This window comes from Micrasema longulum, unplaced genomic scaffold (assembly GCF_059751315.1).
Source record: "Micrasema longulum isolate JH-2025_06_02 unplaced genomic scaffold, ASM5975131v1 h1tg000926l, whole genome shotgun sequence".
Classification (NCBI taxonomy): Eukaryota; Metazoa; Arthropoda; class Insecta; order Trichoptera; family Brachycentridae; genus Micrasema; species Micrasema longulum.
Window position 1 is genome coordinate 150,456 of NW_028278117.1, and position 23,893 is coordinate 174,348.

Sequence of the window (23,893 nt, forward strand, 5' to 3'; positions counted from 1 at the left end):
TTTTATTTATTTTTTCACCGCAGAAATTAAGGTTTTAAAAATAAGCTCCAAAGAGAGCGATCCACTTTCGTGCCATCAACCGTTCTGCTATTTAATAAAGAACACAAATGAACTTTAATAAAAAAAAATAATTAAGAGTTATAATAAAAACTAAGTTCGAGCATATCTGAAATAGGGTAATTGTAAAGCAAATTAAATCCTTAAGGGAAAACAATCTAAATAAACCAGTATTGATTTCTCACGTTCATTGTTTTCCTCTTAAGTACAATGAAGTAACATTCCAATCTCAAATATTTCAATTATCTTTTGTGTCCATCGTCTGTTTGTTAGCCAAATGTTTTAGGGTTCTTTGATGGCGCAAACGTAAACACCGTAAAGATAAATAACGTACGTATATGTTTGTAAAGCCTTTATTATTTTTCAACCAACGTGGAATCAAATGTAGAAATATAATAAAATGAAACTCCCCAGTGCCCGCAATGAAAACCAGTGAGTGGAAACAAATTCACTAGAAAAAAGAGATAAATTTACTTTTTGCGTCGAATTTGATACGCGAGCATTCATTAAAGTTAATGACGTATCAATAAAACAAATGGACATTTGAAATCTACAGGAGAATATTAAATGGTGTTATTCGATGCGTTAACATAATTTTTCGAACATTTTATTCGGTTCCATGATTTGCCATTATGATAAGATGAAGCTGTTTAAATCTCGTATAAAGTTATGACAGTTATAAAAGGGGTGTTAAATTATAACGGCAGTCACGAGATTGGAACATACAGCTTTTTATTTCATTTTTCATATATTACCCGGTTCTACATTGGGAAGCAGAGGGTTTGAAACCGAACATAAAATATTTTAACTTTGACCTATATATCAGACGAAGTTTCGTGCTTTTAAATGTTACACTTGTGGTAGACCTGATGCTTCTATGAGAATCCCACCAAATGGAACAAAACATCCATAGAACAATAACGTTTAGGGAGTGCGTGATGAAAAATGTTAAACATTCAATCAGATAAACACATAAAGGGACCTTAATGTTACTTTATAAATATTTAAACGAACCTGTGGTCTTTGTTACTTTCATTTTATTGTTGTTATCAAGTTTAATAATACACAAAAGCCAAATTGTACTGTTTTTTTTTAAATCCTTTCCCAATATTTAACACGGGAAATACCTTTTTTTATTTATTTTATTTAAATCTTAAAGTAGGGCACACATATCATACATATTGTTATGTGTGTTCTAATAATAACATTGCAAATATATTTAATTTATAAATTGTTTATCACATATGTCTTGACCATTATTTTAAATTTTGATATGTTTTTTTCTTCATAAATATTTTTTTCCATTTCGTAATACTTTTTAATTGCTTTAAATAAAATTGAATTTTGTGACTTTGCCTTTTTCCGAAATGGAAGTCTAATTTTGTTCTTTTCTATAGTATTGTGATCGTGTTCATGCTAGTTCCGATCAATTTTTTTCCAAAATTCTGTTTTTTTATTAGAGTTTATAATTTTATGAACAAATATCATTGTATTGTAAAATATTCTTTGTTTATATGTTAATAATTTCATTTCATTTACCATCGATTTTACCCTCGTGTATCTGTTTTTTTTTTCAAAATGATTCTAAAGGCTTTATTTTGTAATACAGTTAGTTTATCTATGTTTCCTTTGTTTGATAAAAATAAAATGCTACTACAGTAGTTAACGCTTTTTAATAACCGCTGTTAAATTATGTTTTGGCTTATTAAAGATTATTATAATAAACCAATTATAATAGAGAAGGAGAACATTTTAGAGATGAAAATATCGAAGTCTAGGCATTCACAGGGCCTATGACCTGTCATTGGCTAGTATAAGTGACCAGATTACACAATGTGTAACATTTACCATTATTCATATGTTTGTTGTTGTTGCCTGTTGTAATTTGTCATATTAATAATTGGGCATGATTGAGCGTTTGAACACGAGTTCAGTGTTACAATTTTAGAGGGCTCAGGGTGCGTTTATGTGTATAGATGGGTAAACGGTTTTATTTAAGAAAACCAAACCTACTTTTATGGTAAGGTTAAAGCGTTATTAAACTTTTTTTTACCTCAGTGACTTAACAATATTTTTATCTTGAGAGGAAACGGGGTCTGATTTTTATTCGTACAAACGTATTCCCCTATTTTATATCTGGATTATGACGCTTAAACAATTTGTTTAAACCCTATAGATATTTACCATTTGCATGTCTTTATCATTTTGTTTTTTTGATGGTTTACTTTCGGAACTAGAACAATTATGAACGATTATGGACTTTGGACGCACGGTATACAAATATGGTAACAATTTCTGAAAAATGTACTGATATAGATATTATATAGATGGTTTATTTTCTAATTCGTATTTATGTTTCTTTTTTCAATTATTATTTTTATTTTTTTATATTTTATTGAAATAAACGGCACTTAGTGCCTTTTACATATTAGTTACAAATACAATCAAATATACATACATGTAAGCTTAATTAAAGTAATACAGAGCATTTAAAACAATATTATTAATTTAGAAAGTCTAAGAAATATAAACTATATAAAAGAATAAAATATAACCAGTTATAGAATTATCGATAAAAAAAAGATAATTTTGCATTAGAAATACTTTAAACCAGTTAAAAAAATAACAAAGAAGACAATTTTGAATAACATTAGAAAAAAAATATGTACATGTATTATAATTGAAAACTAATATTTAGGTAAATAGTATATGTTTATGTAGAAAAATATACAATGATGTAAAAAAAATGATAAAGAGAAATATTTTTTACTTATAAATTAATTAAGAAAAGAAACGAAAAAAGAAAAAAAAACACTAATAAAGAAGTTTAAAATAATTTTTTAACAAAAGTAACAAATAGTTACCTAGAACTATTACCAATAAAATAAAGAGGAAGAGCCGTTCTATATGTAATAAATTTCATGTGAAATGAGTCACCAATGTCCTGGTACTTATTGCCTAGAGAGTGAAGTCTATTGATGACTGCATTTTTACAATATGATGTCGAAGTATTGTTGCCACAGTATTGGTAGGTTTGCCGAGTTGTCCTTTTCGGTACATTAAAACTAATAAGTGATAAAAGTGCAGGGGTGTCAAACATGGAATGGATTGTTTTATATAAATCATAACTCTCGTTATAACTCTCCTGTCACTTAGTTTTAATAATTTCAAAATGAACAGTAACAAATCATAATTTAAAAATTCAATACCAACACCTAATTTAAAATTTATAAATCGTAAAAACTTATTTTGGACCTTTTCAATACAATATTGGTGCCTAGAATAATGAGGAGCCCAGATTGTAGAGTTGTACTCCAAAATGCTTCTTACAAGTGACGTGTACATTATTTTAAGTGCACCAATATCTTTGAAATATTTAGTGGTTCTGATAATGAAACCCAACATTCTTAGAGATCTTTTATTAATGCTATTAATGTGACCAATAAATGATAATTTGGTATCGAAAATAACAGATTTTTTTGATTCAATCATTATTATTTGTATTTTTTGATTTAATTATTATTATTTGAATTTTTTTAGGCAACATTTTATGAAATGAAAAAAAAAAGTATAAAGAAGGTCCTTTCTTTCCTTACACGGGAATTTCCAAGCCAGTCGGGACCTGAAACAAAGAACCTCCGTACATTTTAAAACTGTGAAATAAATAAATATAATTTTTTATTCTAATACGCTTTAAAAAAACATCAACAAAACGGGTTCAGTTTTGAAGAGCGGAAAACAAGACACCAAAACGTCAATTTTGATTATTTTAGTAAGGCATAAAAGGTCCGACGTGCAGTTATCTTTTTTGAAAGTATTGGGTTAGGCATTTTCAAGACAGTGACAGAGAAAAAAGGTCGATTACCTATTAATTAATATTCCCAGTCTCACCGCATATCTTTAAAATTTATAAAATCTTAAACACAATTTTACTATACATGTAAATATCTAATTTTAAATGAATGCAAATTGTGTTCATATGATCTATATTCGAGTAAATAATCAAACATACCAATAAAAAAATCATTACTCGGAGTGTAAAATGGCCACTTAAACCAGCCAATCTACTAGACTTCTACATTACCTTTGCTAAAATGGTATTCATCTTAGTTGTAGTATGTTAATTAATAATAGGTTCTTAAAGTTTTATAAATTTATTTAATATTTCGAGAAAATCAGAATGAAATTACGCCATTCATTAAATTTTGTAAGCTGAAAATGGTATTTTTAAACGACTTGGTATTGCTCACTTCTTCCTCATTTTATAAGAACAATGGTTTTGCTTACGTTCTTTCATTAATTACCCATTGATATGATTTCTCACTAAAAGAGAATTAAATAGTGGAACTGGTAAAGCGTACGAGAAGGGGAGGATTTAATTATCCACATTGTGTTTCCATTGTTTCACACTCAATTTGTAAATTAAATTTGGTTGTTCAAGACACATCCTGAAGGAAATCGATAAAGGTTTTCACAAATACTCAGCATCTCTGACTTAAGGCAGCTATCCTAGAAGACATTTAAATTTTTAATTAAGTTGGCATAAACTTCATGGCATTTACAGGGATTATGACCCATCGTTAGCTGGTTTTAGTGACTACTGAACACACAGTGTAACGTTCACAATTTTTCATGTACGTGTACATCTCTCCTTGCTTTGTAAATCGTTTCCCTAGCGAAAAATGAACTGAATTTGTTTATATTTTTGTGAAAACTTTTTTTTTTGTTTTAAAATATTTTTTATTTAATTTATTTTCAAATTCTTTTCTAACATAAACATGATGAGACTAGCCCCTACCATAGGACTTAAGTCCTGTTTTAAGTTTAGATAAAAAGAGTAGGTACTTGGATACAATAATGTATGGATTACCAGCGTTTAAAATGAAAATTCGAGTACATGAAAATGAAAATTTTTGACAACTCATTAACGTTCAATAGAGGGAATAAACTGCTGATGCAGCTCGCGATAACTGCGTAGTGTAGGTGAATAAACTATGAGAGTTTGATGAATTTGATTTTAAAAAATTAAGGAGAATACATTATTGACTTATTCCTTGCTTTTTTTGTCTTCTTGTTCTCTTTATTTGGAAAAAAAACATAAACACATTATGTAAAAATCCAATACTTTTACGGACATGCATAATGCATATAAGCGTTCTTTGAAATAATGAGTTTATTGCCGATGGAATTTTGAATTAACTTTTATTTTTGGTAAATCGTGAAATGGTGTAATTGTGAATGTTTAAAAGCATTAACAATAATCAATAAAACAAGCTAACAACCGGTTACAAGTACTGTAAATGAGTAATCTTCCATATCCCCTTCTCAAAAGTATCCTTCATTTCTATTGCAAATATTTACTAAAGATTGTTAAATAGTCAACATATATTCATATCCTTTCTTCTATTTCTTTTCTATTCTTAAACTTGATGTCACTATGCACTTTACTTTAAATAGGTTTAACTAGTCAGTTCTCACGAACGCGTTCCTCTAGGTTTATTAGAGATCAAAGAAGACAAACAAAGGTAACGGGAGTCAGATGGCTTGGTTAATTTAATTTAAACTCCTCCATTGCCGATTGATTCTTCGTACCGGCGAATTTTTCTTGCTCTTTCAACAAAAACAGGAGAAAATTCGCTTTCTCGGGAGTAATAAAATGGTTTTACCGGTGTCCCGGAATTCCAGAAACAAATTGAAAACAGTTCTTTGAGACAGATAAGTAATTTGAAGTTTAATGGCTTAAAGGTTTGTCCTGAGGTTGAAAAGAAAAATGAATCAACTAAGATTCTCTTTCGAATCGCATGAGGACTAAATTCTAACAATGATTATGTATCAATATAGCATAATAATATAATGTTATGTTTTTTGTCAACAATAAGAGAAGCATTTTTTTTTCGAGAAAAACATACTCATTTAATATGAGTTAATTTATTTATTTATTTACGGTTTCATGAACCTTTCACATAATAACAATAATAGCAGTCAAAAAAAAAATACAACAAAAAACAGTGAAATATTAAAAAAGAACAAAAACATCGTGAAAAGTATACTATGGTAAACAGCATTTATGTATAAAAAAGAAATATTATATCTGTCACAAATATTAATATTTACATATATAAAAAAAGGTGTATTAAAAAAAATAACAGTTTTAAAAAAGAGAAAAAAGAAAGTGCTTTAAAAGAAAAGTTAAAAAGTCTACTTCATGGTTTAAATAAATATTAATACAAAACAATAATAAATTTAATAAAATAATTAAACACACAAGAGTAAAGAGTTAAAACTAAAGTGAAGAACTAATCTATATTTTAATTTTTAATTGTCAATTCTTTTTCAAAACACAGGACTTGATCATGAGCGGCGTGGTATAAAATAAATCTAAATTATCACTATATTGATTTGTTAGTCGCTGCATCCGAATAATTTATGAATTTAATGAATAATTTGTACCATGATGATGACTATAAAACAAAAAAGTTGTTCTGTTGGTTTATCTGGAATACGAACGTTTATTAAAGTAAACAGTTCTGGGCAATCCATTTTATTGTTTCAAAATTTATATATAAACAAGATGTCATTTATTGTCCTCCTGCTAGACAGTATTGGAAAATTTAAATAAGTTATCAGGGATTTCTAATTTATTTCTGACACAGGTAGACCTAATTTAAAAAAGCTTTCTTTGTTCGTTCAAGATTCTATGAGGTGCAGTAATAAGCTGGACTCCAAACTGTAGATACGAGTACATACTCTAGCTATGATCTAACAAAATAACATAATAAAACTACGGTTGTTTCAATATTTTTAAAATGCTGAGTGTTACAAATAACAAAACCTTACATGTGCATAGCCTTGTTGGACATAATTTCATAGTGTTATGAAAAAGTTAACTTAATTTGAACACTTAAAAAGTAACACTTAATTTGATAAATAAGGGCCCTTAAGTCCTAGTTTGTTGGATAGGCTCTTAACGACAATAACTCCACCAATATATCTAGTTAGTTTTTGAAAGGTTTAAAAAGATCCATCTATATACTCTTAAAAGAAAGTAATTACATTTACTAGAGATCGTAAGGTGAGTCGCATTTTGAACGAAAAAACGTAGTTTTTTTTTCTTGGCGGTCAGTAGTCCACTATGCCCTGATTTAGTACGACTGCTTGGATAAAGGAGACTGTCCGTAGGCAAAAGGAAAGAAGCGGATGACGAGGTGGAACATTTTTGAAAGATTGTACGTGAGGACAGGGCCCGGAAAGACGTGGGGTAAAGTATTTAATAGAGTGACGCAATAACAAATTAATCGAAGTGACGAGAACATTTTGTGTTTGAAAATAAAAGTTCTCTTCTCCTTTCTTTAAAGGTAGCTGAAAAATAAAACATTATTTTCCATTACAACATTAAAACAAAAGCATTTTGCTTTTAAGGATATTATCAGACTTTTAAATTATTGTATGGATGTGAAATCAATTTTAAAAAATAAACACCGTTTGAACTATTATTTTTTACAAGCTGAAATATGTGAAGTGGTTTAACTTCTCCTGTAAAGTTTCAAACAAAACCACCCTTTTTACCTTTATTTTTCTTTCAGTTCTAAAGAAGTAACTCTGAAGAAACATTTCATTAAAAAACTTTATGGAGAAGAGTTGAGCAGACAATGATAATTATTTTGACATGCGGAAATACAGAGTTTGAAAAACACAATTTTCTACTTAGACTGCTAAATGTGGTATCCCACTTTGTAACATAAATATCGACATAAAAAAAACAAAAGAAGTTTAAGCAAACAATATACTTTTTCCCCTAATTCGATATGATTTCATTTAAATTGTTGTTTAAATACAAAGAGTACTTGCTACTAATTTTAATACCAAATGTTATCAAAATTGCTCTTAGAAGATCAATTTAGCGCATAAATATAAAAGATTGGCATTTCTGAAATACTGCTTATAAAAAACAGTACAAAAAATCTGAAAAAAGCAAGTCCAAAAGCCCACATCGATACGGTTCAGTACTTTTCATAAAACTAAACAATCAGAAGAATAAAAGAAATATTCTAGCATAAGTAGAATGCTCTTAAATGAGCTAAAACTCTTGATCCACCCTGTCAGTAATCGAACGCACCAACAACTACGCAACACGGCGGACTAATCTCCAGTCAATTTCCTTATTCAGGATTATTACCTGAGAGAAGTCTTCGATTTGAAAAGACTCATCCTAGGTACTGGTTCTAATCCACAAACAGTTCTGTACTTTTTATCCGCCTGGACACCGATAAAAATGTTTTACGAAGTTGCAACAAGAGAAAATAAGTTGCATGCAAAATATTACGTTAATTAACTCATTTTTTTTCAAGTAGAATCAGTTAAGTTTAATAAATTTATCTTTGAGTAATTTTCTGTTATTTTGCTATTGGAAATGATAGTAGATACCCGCATACCTGCGTTTGCGCAAAATTTTCATCAGAAAAGCGATAGTAGTGCGTTGAATATTGAATCTTAATCTTGTTTCAGGTCGCTCTTAGCTAAATTGGAAAACCTTTTTACATTTTTTGTTACTTTTTTCCAGTTCTGGGCAGCCTACGTCCCGTGTGAATCACAACACAGGGATGCTGTACAACTAACTTTTGAACAGATCGATCTTATAAGGCGACTAACAGAACAATACCAGCCTACTTTGACGCTTTGCACATCAGCCGAAGGTATTTTTAACATTTATTTTATTTGTTATTTATTTATTTAACACTACACTTCAAAAGCCTTACATATACGATTCAGTTCAGTTCAGTGCCCATAAAACAAATTTGACGAGTTACGGGGATTTACATAGATTGCACTAACCATACATATACATGATGATATGATTTTTTTTAATAAATGATTGGAATCTTGATTTCCACTGTTGTTTTAACTACAATAATCAAATAAAAAAAACTTACTTTTAATCTAATAACATGTAATATAGATGAAGAGGGTTTACATAATTGTGTGTACGCGACGCCTGTGTTTAACGGTTAAGAGAATGTGTAAAAATAGAAGAAAAAAATAAAGCATTATAATTATAAAAAATATTTTAGCCATTGAATAAGATAATATAAAAACCAAAAGCTCAACCGAGATATAGGAATTATTAAGAAATATGACAATCTAGGCATTTATAAATCTTATGATCCATTATTGGCTGGTTTAAGTGATCATTTTACAAACTGGGTAACATTTACCATCTAGACTAATGTTGGAAATTTTTACTTCTCCAAACTTTTGTCAACAATTTCCTCAAGTTAAAAAGTTCCGGTATTTAAACAAATATTCCATAAATTTTGCCAAATCCAGATCAAAAGAAAGGACAACTAAAGCAGTTGAATTAAATTCAATTAAAATGTTTTTTAGTATGAGCTTAACCGATAAGTAGACTCTCGGACTTTAAAACGATTTTCGTAAAAATAGTGATTTCACAGTTGTATTTATCTAGTCAAAGCAGGTGTGCTTTCACATTATTTAATATCTCTTCATTGGCGACATCTGTGAAATTTTAATCGTAATAATTGTTATCTATCTGAAATTGCATAAAATCTTTTAAATAATCAAAAGCTCATAATATGTATTTATAAGCTTTTTTATTTCATTGTGTATTTTATAACAATAAATATTCGTTTAAAAGATTTGTAAATGTTTAAATCATCAATAAAAATGACATCAAACAAAGTAGGTTGAGAAAGTTTTCTTGGCTTTAGGTAACATTTATGCTTTTAAGACAAATATGTTTTTGGAAAGTTACCGTCCAGTTCTTGGCAGTTTGTTTCGAGTGTTTTAAACTTAAGACAGTAAGTTTAGTTAAATAAGATTAACGTACAGGAATTCAATAAGTTATATTCCGTTTTTTTACATCCGGCTACAATTTTCGTAATAAAAATTTATCTTTACTTGAGAGTAGAAAACATGTAAATGTTCTTTTAGATTAGATACGATAAATTTTATTCTAAGTATTTTTTTCAATAACTCGGAATAGTTGCTCAGTCCTGTTTTTTTGTAGGTTTTTTTCAATTTTTAACGGTACTTTTAGATTATCAAATTTAATTAATAACGAAAATCCTTTTTGAATATTTCTTAATAGCATTTATTGATAAAATAACTCACTCACTCAAGAAATCATTATTTAAAATCCACTTTACGAAAAAATATTTAGTAAATTACTTTTGACTGAAAAAAAAAATTATCCTTGTTTAAAATCAAAAAAAAATTTTGGTAAAAAGAGAAATATTGGCGTTTGTATACTCGTAACGTACTGAAATATTTTAATTTTGGTGGCCATTTTATACGAGTCGTAAATAACTCGCTATTGAAAAATGAAAATCAAGTTGGGGTAGAGTGAGGTTTGAACCTCAGTCCTCTGATCCGTGAGTTCACAAAACTAGCCACGCGACCACAACATGACTTGAACTAAAACACAACATATCATTTAATCTGTCCATTGAAAAGTAATGAATCTACGATTACTTCTTTTTTTAATTTAATGCAAATTATAGTATGTTCGGATATTTAAAAAGGTCTAAAAATCAATATAACATCTTTTTTTTGCATATTAGTAGGTATTCCAAAACAAATAATTACGCTCAGGTTTTAAATTTGATGTATGAAATTTTCAAAATAATTAATTTCATAAAAAATGTTGTTTCTACTTCATAGAATCCAGAATGGCATAAAAAATAAAAATTCTCGTTGCTTGATTTCCCATGTGAGGTAACAATTCAATACTGCAAGAGAAGGAAAGTATATTATGCCTACTCCACAATGCATGTATGAATACATACATATGAATATCAATAGATCTCTCAACATTCTTTTAAGGGCGAAGTTGTTTTGACACCCAAAACGAGTTTTTAAACGAATAACTAAAAAAACAATCCACAATAAATATTTTTTTATAAAAATTAAAATGCAAACACATTGTTTTGAACCACATACTAATTATTTAATTACGTAGCGGTTTTACAGCTACTACGTGCTACGTTATCAAGGTGTAGTGTAGAAATGAATATTAGCGCTACCACTTTTGCGGTAGAATATAACTATAACTATCGTATATATGTACCCTAAAAGATTAATCACGGGAGTCACATTGAACAAAATGTTCAGGAAAATAAAGGCGGTTGCGTTGTCTTAAGACGTCATAATAGTTCGACCAAATTAGATAATCTTAATCAATAAAGAAGTTTTAAAGTACAAAATGATTTTTTAAAAATAGTTGTACATTGTTCGCATTAAAACAAAGTGGACTTTGTATTTGTATTTCAACTAACAAAAGTATTTTTAAGACGAAATTGGACTTTGATGTTTTATTCACGTGTAAAATATCTTATTGCGATAATTTCTGCATTTTAAACTTAAAAACGACAAAAGACGAATTCCCGTATTTTATCCTCCAAGGTACAAATATAGGGTTTTCCAATAAAAGGTTTCATTTTGAATAGCCCGCTATTTGCGCAGCTGTCACTTTTGAAGCTGTCATCTTTTGATGTTTGACAAGTAAAAACTACGCCATTCAAAAAATTGGAACGATGCACGCTTCAGCAACGCATTGAAATTGTTAAAATTCACTATAAAAATTGTGAAAAATTTTCAGTCACTGTTCGCAAAACTAAATCACTTTTGAGTCGTTGTGAAGCACCTTCTCAACCGGCAATAGTGAAACTGGTGAAAAAATTTGAGCTGTTGGGACAATTTGGTGATGTGAAGAATCGAACCATGTGCATCGCTCAAGAACAACTGAGAATATTGCTGCTGTAGCCCGTCGTGTTGACAAAAACCCACGTTAGTTGATTCCTCGTCAAGCATTCCACAAACAATATTACACCGTATTTTGCATAAAAACTTCGGTCCTTGGGCTTTTAAAGTTCAGTTAACATAAGAACTCAAGCTGGCCGATCCCCAGCAACGTCGTATCTTCGCGGATTAGGTCCTTAAAATGCATCAAAATGATTTTCATCGAAAAATTATCTTCAGTGATGAAGCTCATTTTCACCTCGGAGGTTACGTTAATAAGCAGAATTGTCGAGTTTGGGGCTCGGAAAATCCAAGAATGATGGTTAAAAAACCCATCCATTGTCAACGTGTCACTGTTTGGTGCGGTTTTAAGGCTGGCGGTGTGATGGACTTTACTTATTCGAAAATGAGGCTGGTGCAACTGTTACGGTGAATGGATTGCGCTACCAAGCTATGATTAACGATTTTTTATGTTCGGAATTGGAAGATATTGATGTGGAAGATGTTTTTTCTCAACAACACGGCGCTACACAAGCAACTAAACCATCACAATTTAGCGTGAAAAGTTTTCTGACCGTGTTATTTCTCGAAGAGGTGATCACAATTGGCCACCGAGATCTTGTGATTTAACACCTTTATTTGGGGCCACGTTAAAAATAAGGTTTATGTCAATGCTCCACAATCGATTCAAGACGTTAAAAATATAATTCTTTAAAGTGTAAAGTTATCGAGGACGTAAAGCCGCAAATGAGCGAATTGGGCATGGAAAATTTTATGAAAAGGATATGGTTCTGCAAGCGTAGCCGTGGCGGTCATTTGACTGATATAGTTTTTCATTGTTAATGGCATATCTTTTTCTTAAAAATGAAATAAACATACATTGATTTCTCTAAAAAAATACTAATTTTTTTTTAAATATCAAAACGAAACCTCCTATTGGAAAACCCATAAACTTATTTCAGCAATGAGAGATAGAAAACCACTATTGAGGTTTTCAAGAGCTGTGGTGATGTGGCACTTCTTGCTGTTATACGGGTGCAATACCCTATCAATATCACACCAAACACATACGACTTGCATCTATCTTGGTACGGGTTTACCTACATAGATAGATGCAACAAAAACTAATATTAGAAAATATACATAGAACGTAGTACTGTTCTATTAGAGATAAATATTTTTCAAATTTATAAATTGTATATTATATAATTTTGTGATACGTAAAAAAAAAATGAACGGCAACGTTAGACGAGGACGACCAAGGAAGACGTGGCATGATCAGATAAACCAAAATCTTAAGTCTAGTCATGTCAAAAGCAGACAGAACCGAAGGGCATGTATGACAAGATGTATGAATGTGGAAGAGGCTAGGAGTGTATGCCAGGATAGACGTGTGTGGTGGTCCATTCTCTCTGCCTACCCCTACGGGGAAATGGCGTGATGGTAGTAGTAGTAGTAGTAGTTGTGATATGTAAATAGGATTTTAAAAAATGCCATATAAAGATAAAACAACTATTAAACACAAAATATATCGGCGAGCATTTTGCCTTTAGGCTATTTCTTCCTAATTATCCGAACCGTTTAGTTTGAGAAAATAAAATGTATATGGTCTGGTTCTAAGTACATTAATAAAGATTTTTATTATTTTTTACAAAATTTTAAACAAAAATAAGCTTAAAATCTACACTTTACACTAAAGAAAGGAAAGGAAACTAATTGGTTATTCCAAATCCACAAATTTGGAATAAGTAATTACCGGTTTCATTGCTTTTGTGACATCCTAGAGACTGGTATCTTTATTTTAGAATTAAATGTGTTTAAATGAAAACAGTAGATAAAGATTTCAAAATGATAATTGAGTTAAATCATTTTTTTCTGAAAGACCTTTTTACAGTTGTGTTACTGGGTAAATCAAGAGTTAATATAATTAAAATGATTTTGAGTACATATCAAGGGTAGAGAGGCAAAAGTTCCTAAGCGACTTGTAGCAGTTTTACAAAAGAACCATTAAAGTTTAATTGTTATTTTTTGTTGTTAAAAAAAATGAAATCATCTCACATATTAAAATATTACAACAGAGATGAAGAACATTTAAGAGAAGGTAATATAGAAGTCTGGGCATCTACAGGGCTTATGACCTGTCAATGGCTGGTTTAAGTGGCCGCTTTACACACTGTGTAACATTCACCATTTTGCCCATATTTGAACATCTTTATTCCTTCAAATATGTGTGTAAAGTGGCCACTAAAACCAGCCATTGACAGGTCATAAGCCCTGTAGATGTCTAGACTTCTATATTACCTTCTCTTAAACGTTCTTCATCTCTGTTGTAATATGTAAATATAAACAGCTCCCCAGGGAGTTGAATCCATTCTTGTCTACAAAAATTTCTACAAACTAAAATATTGTTGAATCTCACTTATACCTTTTATTTTGGCGTGATTCCTACGCAATTTAAATCGTCAGTTTTTTTATTCATTAAAAAAATAAAAAATAATGGGTGTTTTTGTAAAGCTGGCTACATGTCGCTTGGGATCTTTTGTTGTTTAGTAAAAATATTGCTGTGGCTTCTCTTTTATTAAGTTTTTAACAACCCCATACTAATAAACCGATTATTGTTTATTGCAAAAGAGAGGGAAAACATTTTTGAGAAGGAAATATGGAGGTCTGGGTATATTAAAACAGGACAGATCGTAAGCTCTGTGAATGCCCCAACTTCTGTATGCTCTTCTCAAAAATGTTTCCCCTTTCCATTGTAATTAATATCAGTTTTTAAAACTCCCAAGGAATTGAACTTCAGCTTCGTGTGTAATCATTTTAACATACCCAAAATATTGTAAGTTACTGGTATTAAAATAAGTATTTTCAGGCGTTGCCTAGTAGGTGAAATAATTCAGCCAGATGGATTCTACCCCCGTCATTAAAAAGTTCTTATTTTTTTAATTAAATAAGGTTTGAAGAGAAATTTGAGTACAAATGTAAACCATTTTGAACAAACGTTTTCTTAGTAATTTTATTTTAAACATTTTTGCGTTTAACTTGGTATTAGTAATATTTATGGGAAAGCTTACTTAATTAAATCATTTCTCTTCCATGATGTGATATCTGTAATTAATTTTAACCGCTTGAAGTAAAAAGTCATATTATTCTGTTAACTCAGCTTCTGGCAAATCTACATACGTTTTCATGTAGCCAATTTGGCGACGGTCCAATGTACGAGGAACGACCGCACAAAAAGTTAAATTAGCATTGCGCTTTAAAAGTAAGCACCGGAGAACAAGCTACTGCAAATAAGGACCATGTCAATGTACCAACTCAATATGTCCACTGAAAAACGTCCTTACAACATAAACTTTATTGCATGCCGAGTTTCGAACTAAAGTTTTTTTCCACTTTGTCTGGAAAGTTTTAAAGAGACATTTCTTTTTGCATTGAAGTGGAAAATAAAACATGAATAGGCGGGCACTTGGAGTCTATTTATTTACTTGCTGTGTCTTTCAACATAATAAATGTAAACAAGAAAAAAAAGTATCTAAATTTATTGCCTTTTTAGAAAACGTGAAATAACATATTTTGATATATTTAATCATACATTACATCACACCTCTATCTGCCCGGGATGGCGCCTAGAGTTTACATTGGTTTACCAAATACAATCCATCTCGATTATCTGTAATAAAGGTATGATGATCAGTTTTACGTTTCAAGAGCTAGTCTATAGACAATGAAATATTGCAGTGTAAAATCAACTTTTAAACCAAAAAATCTCGCGCCGACCAAGAGCCGTGCTTCTCCGCTTGATTAACTTTTCTCCGATTTTTACCTGAGTATTGCAATCAAGTCAAAAACATTTGTTCCGGATTCTGGTTCTATTTCCCACACGCATCTGTATTCTTTATCCATCTAGATACGGGCTAATTTAAATTGTAGTATAAGGCTCAAGACGTCCGAGGTTCGAACCCCGCCTAACCACAACTTGTTTCCCAATTTCTAACACGGTTTTGTTAACGGCTAAATTTTCAAAAAATATTTTCGTCAATCATAAAAACGCAAAAAATTATTGTACAAAGATATATATTTATAATACGGTATAAATGTAGAAATATACTGCTTCATTTAATTATGCTTTTTCTGTTTAATACTTTTTTTATAGTTGTATAAATTTTATTTAATATTTTTTAAAATGCAGTGGAAAAGGAAAAATTACAGGTTAAAAATAAAAGTCAATGCATTTGGAGGCTACATGACCTATCACCGGTTGATTTAAGTAATCACTTAACACACTGTAATATATATGATTGGTTGGTTGGAAAAAAATGCCATTTGGCAATAAGCCCGCCAACAAACAAATGACATTATGTACAAAAAGTTAAATAAATATAAAAAATATGATTTCCCAGTTTCTGTTTAACCATGGAAAATTGCCCCGAGGGTAAAATTTACCACTTATCAATACTTTTTTTGTCTTTTATTAATAAGAAAAAAAAAGAAAAAGAAGTATTTTTGTTCTTATGACCAAATATTTTAATTTTCAACCATATTCAACGAAGTCTTATACCCGTATGCAGAGACAAACTTAAAGGTGAGGCAGGTACATTCTATTGTCTTTACCTTCGGGTTATTCTCTGCATATGATATTAGAATGTACTTTCTCACCTTGAGTTTTGTCTCTACATACGAGTATTAATAACTCACCATTTGAAAACGAAAATTAAGATGGAGTAGAGTGGAACTCGGACATCTGATCTTTGACCACAACACGATTTATTTTTATATTTTGACATTGTTAAGTAGTTTTAAAAAGTTATTTTTTTTAAAAAATGAAACCATAAGAACAAAATAAATCAGGGTAATAACAGTAAGATAAATTTGTAATTTTCATTTTTGAGTTAAGTATGCAGAAATTTATCTAAATATATGCATAATTTTCGTCATGATTGTTAAACACATTTTTATGGTCTTGACAGATAAAATGACTGTATCAGTATGATCATGCCATTGTTATTTTTGAAAAGTTTGAGTGTAATGGTTGTCGCAAGTGAGTGAAATTTAATTAAATTTTTGGTTTGTTGGGGTGAAAAAAAAAATAAGCCTTCACACAATTTTATCATGATTGTGTGTGTACGCGGGTGTGTATATCTGTGGGTGTGTGATATAGTTATTAAAGGTAGGTAATTTATGAAATACATAGAAAAACACAGCGTTCTTAAAAATTCTTTATCAGAACGTATATTAAAGCTTTCAATAAAACATTTTCTATCTTAAATTTATAACTCTATCAAATAGTATATTTTAATGGAAAATCTTATTGTTCTATTAAATAAGTTGAAATCGGCTTAAAGAAGAGCTTTATGAATCGTTTCACATTTCAAATCCAGATATCAGGCTTTTGAACGATCGATCGTAAACAGAAGTTTCAACATTTTAATTGCTTTTAAGATACATTTTTCTTAAAAAGAAGATCGTAAAAAAGACTACTTATGCATTAATATAATATGTCGAGGTTTTACTGACAGAATGCATTAAGTCATTAAAACAAGTTATGAGATAATTGCTTTAAAAGCTTTTTTATTCTTTCAACGCATTTTTTCTCACATCTAAAAAATCAAAACTAAAAAGTTTTATTTTTTACTGGTTTCACTTTCTCGCAAACCGCGTGGAAAATCGCGAGCACCTGGCCCGCGTCGCGTCAAAAACGCTCGCTACTGTGGCCATACATTTAGGTCAATAAGAAAACGATTTACTGGACTTTATTTAATGATACGTTATCCAACTGTTTACTTTTTTATATTTTTTATTTTATATTATTTTATTTATTAAAGAAAACAACAGTCATTGTAACAACAACAAAAAAATAAATACCGGGAACGAGGTGGCTCAAGATATTTTTTCGTATATTTTTTCAGTTTATGAAGATTCGGGTAGACAAAATATTTGTGTGTCCGGAGTCGCCACTACAAGTGTGGTGACTTCGGACGACTATGAAATTTTCCCTGTAAAGAGAATTCAATTAAAGTTGTGAGGACAACATACACTAAATAACCAATATATTACTTTTTTGTTTTGATGATGTGAAAAATAAAACTTTGGAACAATGGAAAAAACAGAAAATTGTTTATTTCATTAAAACAATAATGAAAACCATTTGAATTATATAAATCTAAGTACTTTTGGTACTAAAAATTTTATAGATCTCGAATAAATAACATTTTTTCCCGTACTTTCAAAACAGCTTTGTGCATATTTTGTAAACCATATTGCTGATATGGTCGTCCTTCAACCTTCCGTTTGTATATTTGCGGCATGTCCACTTCACCTCACAAAATACGTATTTTTTATATTTATTTTTTATTCATTTAACGAATAAAAGACTATTTATCAAACTAATCATTCAAAAAAATTATAAATATATTGTTCTGATGTGAGCACGAGTTTACTAAACACTTGACAAAAATTCAAGATTAGCAAAAACAGAAGTACCGCTATTATTATAATGAATTACAACACTAGCAACAAAAAAACAAAACACCGCGTAGCGACAGGCCGTTGCAAGCATACTGACGCAGGAGGACTGTGATTCGCGTTACCCCCGCCCTACAGATTACCTTGAAACAAAACGATGTGCCACTTTCCGACTTCCTTTGCCATGTTTGAAGCTACCCCGTTCCCCGGTTCACGTGTTTTAAGGCAAGACCCAAAAACTTAAGAGGAACATTCCTCATGGCAAATTTTTATAAAAATTCCAATTTTTTTTTTCAAAAACGATGATTTTTGAAAACAAAAAAAATATCACAATAAGAAAATGGAAACAAACATTTCGCGGACTAGCATTGCTTCCACAAACTTCTACCCCTCCCTTACCCAGCTATTTCCCTATCCCGCGTCCGGTGCATATCACTTCATTGATCAAATATTTTTTAATATAAATATAAATATAATTAAAAAAATTGAATTCCAAAAAAGGAATAACGATTTTTTTGAAGTATGTATATTCTAAAAAATATTCCATTGGAGTTTCGAGGTATGGCTCTGAAAAACCGTGTGCCTGTATTGCAACTGACAGGCCATAATTACCATGGGAGCACAACCCGGCTTGAATATATTAATTGTTCATTAATTTACATATTTATTATTTTTATACGAATACCTGGATTGGATTAATATAAAAGTGATTCGTTTCAACAGGCTGAAAAAAATATATCTTATTATCTCACAAAAAGTGACTTGGTGAGATATAGTTTTAAAACACATTTGCCTTTTTGTTATTTCATTTTCAAAAGGGTGTTCTATGCTGACTTTAGACCTTTTAGTTGTAAAACAAACTCACAAATAAATTGGTTTTTAAACAAAGGCAAAATAATAAAATAGCATGTAAACCACTCAAACCAGTCAATACCAAGTCATAAATACCTTAACTTTTAAAATAGGCACCTTTCTGAAAATATATTCGATCAGCGTTTTTTAAATTTTTTTAATACGCAACCTCCCCCATCCTCCCAGAATCAACCTCCGAGAACCAACTTTTGCCTCGTTCAGGTCACGAACAATACTTGCAATGTCGATGTCCCGGGAAGGAAAAGAGGTAGCACCAGATCTTGCAGAAATCTGACGCTACCCTCCACCCACTGATGATGTCAGTTTTTTAATCTTTCCTTTTTTTTGCCTTTTGCGCCCGCGACCCGCTGGTTGCGAAACGCTAAATATGATAAAGGTGCCTAGGTTTCAAAATATGTAACCGTTTGGTATGAAAATGGGCAAAATGTTGACATTTCGTGAAAAGCCATTTTAAAAAAATTCAATCAAATTCGATTTACAAAACGGTATCCAAATTCACTTGTATTTTAAGCGAAAATATTTTTTTTTGCGAAGAAAACAATCTTTCTCGGCTATGGTATTTTTCAAGTGCTTTTTCTGCTAAACGAAAATTTATTACAAAGCCATGAGTACTAACAACTCGTTTATTTTGTACATTTAATGTAAATTGAAATGCTTGTGAAGTGTGTTATTTATGAATAGTATGATTAACGAAATCAAATTTTCAATATTTTGTAACATACGCAATTTATTTTGTTTATTTATAATGATAAAAAAAACGAATTGAGGTTATTCCACCACCTCTATGCGCGTTTGTCTATCAAGCTTGAGGTTTTGAGTTCTATTTTCGACAATGTTGAAATGAAATATAAATTAAAAACCACCTAAAATATAACGAAAGAAATGAAAACAATTTCAGAGAAGGAGATTTGAAAAATTAGGCATTAACAGGGCTTGTGACCTGTCACTGGTTGGTTTAAGTGTCTATTGTACATACTGTGTAAAATATACCATTTTGTCTATGTTTAAACATTCATATTCCTTCAATTAGCTTATTAAATTGGCCACATAATGACAAGTCATAATCCCTGTAAATGCCTTGATTTCAATGTTCCCTTATCTATATTTATATTCTTCATTTCTGTTATAATATATTAACACATTAGGTATGTTCAATAAAAAGATTGACATATTTATTGTGCACCCGGGAATAACAGTGGCACATTCACCATTTTCCTGATGTTTGAAAATCCATATATAAAATATATATTTAAAGTACTAACTTTGTAGTTGTTCATCATAATAAAATAAATTTAAAACACCTTGTTTTGAACTCCTTTTTTTTTCTTCTACTGACCGGTTTTAAAGCTATACGGGCCTCTTTATCATAAATATATATATTTTAAATTATACTTAAATAATGAATTCTAAACCATTTTATTTTTACAACGATTAATAAATATTACGTATATACATATGAGTTAGGAATCTGATAAAAAATAATCATAATTTAAATACACTGGATTAAAAGTTCCTTATTTTCAAGATAAAATATTAAAATTAGACAACTTGGAAATCCTTAAAATTAAAAATCCATTCTCAATAATAAAAAAAAAGTAAATAACCGAATAAACAATATTTCCTTGAGTCCTATCTTGAGATAGTTACTATAAAGATAGTATCTATCTCAACTCTCACTTCCCATCTTTAAAATAACAAAAGGCTTGACTTATTAGTTCCATATATATCGTTGTAATATTTATTAATCACTTTTAAAAAAAATAGAATTCATTAGTTAAGTAAACCTTTCTAAAGAAGCTTGTGTAGCTTTGAAACCGGTGGGCAGTAAAAAAAGTGACTTAAAGTAAAGTTGTTTTAAATTTATTTTATTCGTATATTTATTATTTATGTTCTCCTTCTCAGTTGTAAATTGTTAGTCTTTATAACTTCCTTGGGGCTGAAATCCAGTTTTTGTCTACACACATTCGAACCAACTCAAAATAGCGATGATCAAAGATCACTTTACCTACTTCTGATATATTATGACCAAGAGACGTTGCATTTTTTTACCAATGCAGTGTCAAATGCACCACTGGTGCGGATAGATGATGACGTTTTATATATTACCTTAAAGCTAACAAAGTATTTTATTTCTGTTTGAAAAAATAAAGAACACCAGTATTTTTGGTTCAAATCCGGTTTCTCGTTACAAGGGAGGTGGCTGGGATTTCAATTTTTGTAAGTTATTCTTAAAGCCATCTTGACTTCACAAAGAGGATTACACGCTGAGTATAATGTTCTCCTTTAAAGAATACGCGTTGCTTATTTCGCGCACTTCTATCCATGCCGCAGACAGCAGCCAACACTTCAGAAGTAATATCTGATAGCGGTGCATTCATTGTGCTCAAAATGTACTTAACCATGATTTGTTATCACGAGCAACTGCAAAACCATTGTGTTTTGATAATAAAATTGTCTCCGACCATCAGAAATTTCTTAAAATTTATAACAACGATTTTTTTGTTTTTTCTAATAAAAACAACAATATAAAAATTATTTGTATTCTGAAGATTTTGGCAATTTTATTTTTTTAATGTGTTAATTTATGTATCATATTTTTCTTGATATTATCATTTATCTTGAGATTTAACATATTTTTTAAAGTTATATTACATTTATTATCAAGTTATTTTACCCTGGACACCTAACGTTTGTATGATCTTCTTTTAAACCTTACTATTTGTCGATTTGATAAATAGTTTTAGAGGTGGATATTGTAATATCTCAATTCAAAACAAATGTTTTCGTTCTGTTAATTTTAATAATTAATTTTAATTTTGTCAAAATCATTTTTATATTAAAACATTTTCTTTTATGGCACTAATTTTAAGAACTTTGAGAACATGACTTTATGTGTATATACTTATTTAAAAAATTTAGGTAAAATAGCCTTTTTGGAGAACTAAGATAATCAAAAAATTATTTTTAAAGCAAAATCAACTTTAAGTTCTCCACTTAATTTGGGGTTACATTTTGAATAGTCAGTTTTCAAATGCGCCTTTTTTTATAGGAACAAAGTCCAAAATTTCATTATTTTTCTGTTGTTGCCTATGAAGGTTAAGGATTATTGCTAGATGTTGACTTCCCTTTGTTTTGACTTTAATATTTCTTTGCAGCTAGTAAATCGTGAATTCAAATTTTTGTGCGTTAAAATATTTTTTTTACTGAACATTTTATTCGTCAGACATATTTTTTGATACAATATATAGTCAAATAAAAAATAGATTTTGTAATAAATACAACACAGATTTTATTTGACTGGCAAATTTTTTAAAATAATGTTACAACGGTTTATTAAGGTAAGATAAGTAAAAAAAAAACTTAAATGTCTCCATAATGTTTAACAATTTTTGGATTCTGTATTTTTTTTAAATACTCGTAATGGAGTCTTATTATTTCCTTAAATCTTAATAAATGAATATGTAAATGTGATTATTTCCATGCCAGATATAAGGGCCGCCCACGTGGCAGGGCGGGTATGTTCCCTGGTCGGCGTAGAGGGCGGGCACGCCTTGGGCGGCTCGCTCGGCGTGCTGCGGTCCCTACACCGAGTCGGAGTGCGGTACTTGACGCTGACGTCCACGTGCAACACTCCGTGGGCGGACTGCGCGCTAGCTGACACTCGTGCAAAGCCGGAGCACGGCGGACTAACACTCTTCGGAAAGGTGACATTTTCAATATTAATTTAGGACTCTTCTGAGTTTTTTTCTTCGACCTTCTTATCTCTCGAAAAAGGAATGTTCAAAAGCAATTTTCCCTCTACTTTTATCTTAAGGAATATAATTATTATCCCTGCTTGTATCCATCATTATTTCAAGTAGGGATGCTGGATTACAATACACTTAAATTTTGCCGTCATATTTTTCCTGTGAAACATTTTTTAAGCTGATTTTTGGAAGTATATGCTGAGATTATAATCAAAATATACTGGAGTGAGATCTCATGCAAATTTTGAAGATGTGAGATGTGAGAATATTTTTTTACTCCCGTAATAAGCCTTGCTGCTGCATTGAAAACAGATTTAAGTATTTCAGTTTGGTATTTTCGGAGATTTTGGGTGTCCTCTGGATAGGTTAATCTCCACCAAACAAGACTCAGGCTGTTTAAAGTTGAAAATATTTTATTTTTGAAATTATACTGTGTAGTTCTGTACTCATAATGAAAAACCATTATTTCATTATAAATAAACCAAGAAAACATATGAGTTAAACGATAATTATGTCTAAGTTTGTTGCAACAGAGAGGAAAATAATTTTTGAGGAGGAAATATGGAAATCCAGACATTTATAGGGCTTATGAACTGTCATTGGCTGGTTAAAGTCCCCTTTCAAAAATGTTTGGCTTTTCTGTTGCAAAAAATTGACTTTTAAATTTATCCTAGGAAAGAAATCCAGCCTGTCTGCAAAAACATTGTTGAATTAACTAACTGGTAAAAGAAGAAGTATGAACATTGGGAAATTGTTTTTAGGCGTTGCCTAGTAGGCAAATAGGTTCAGCTAGATTAATCTCACCCATGTGATAAAGGTTTCAGATCTTTAACTTCACAATAGTCAACATATGAAAAAGTTGAGGAATTGTTGATGACTAAACAAAGGCACAATGATAAATGTTACGCAATGTAAAGTGGCCCCCTAAAGAAGCCAATGACATATCATAAGCCCTGTAAATGCCTGGACTAATTGGACTAGACAATTGGTATTTGAATTGA

At 30.3% G+C, this 23,893-nt stretch overlaps 1 protein-coding gene across 1 annotated transcript in view; it reads left to right on the plus strand.

Annotated features, from left to right (window-relative positions):
- LOC148278146 (uncharacterized) overlaps window positions 1–23,893 on the plus strand; it is a 190,510-nt gene that overhangs the window by 116,553 nt on the left and 50,064 nt on the right. Inside the window, exons 6-7 of the mRNA XM_088231832.1 lie at window positions 8,618–8,750; window positions 22,633–22,850. Of these exons, the coding sequence (XP_088087958.1) occupies window positions 8,618–8,750; window positions 22,633–22,850 (351 nt within the window). The remainder of the gene's footprint in view (window positions 1–8,617; window positions 8,751–22,632; window positions 22,851–23,893) is intronic.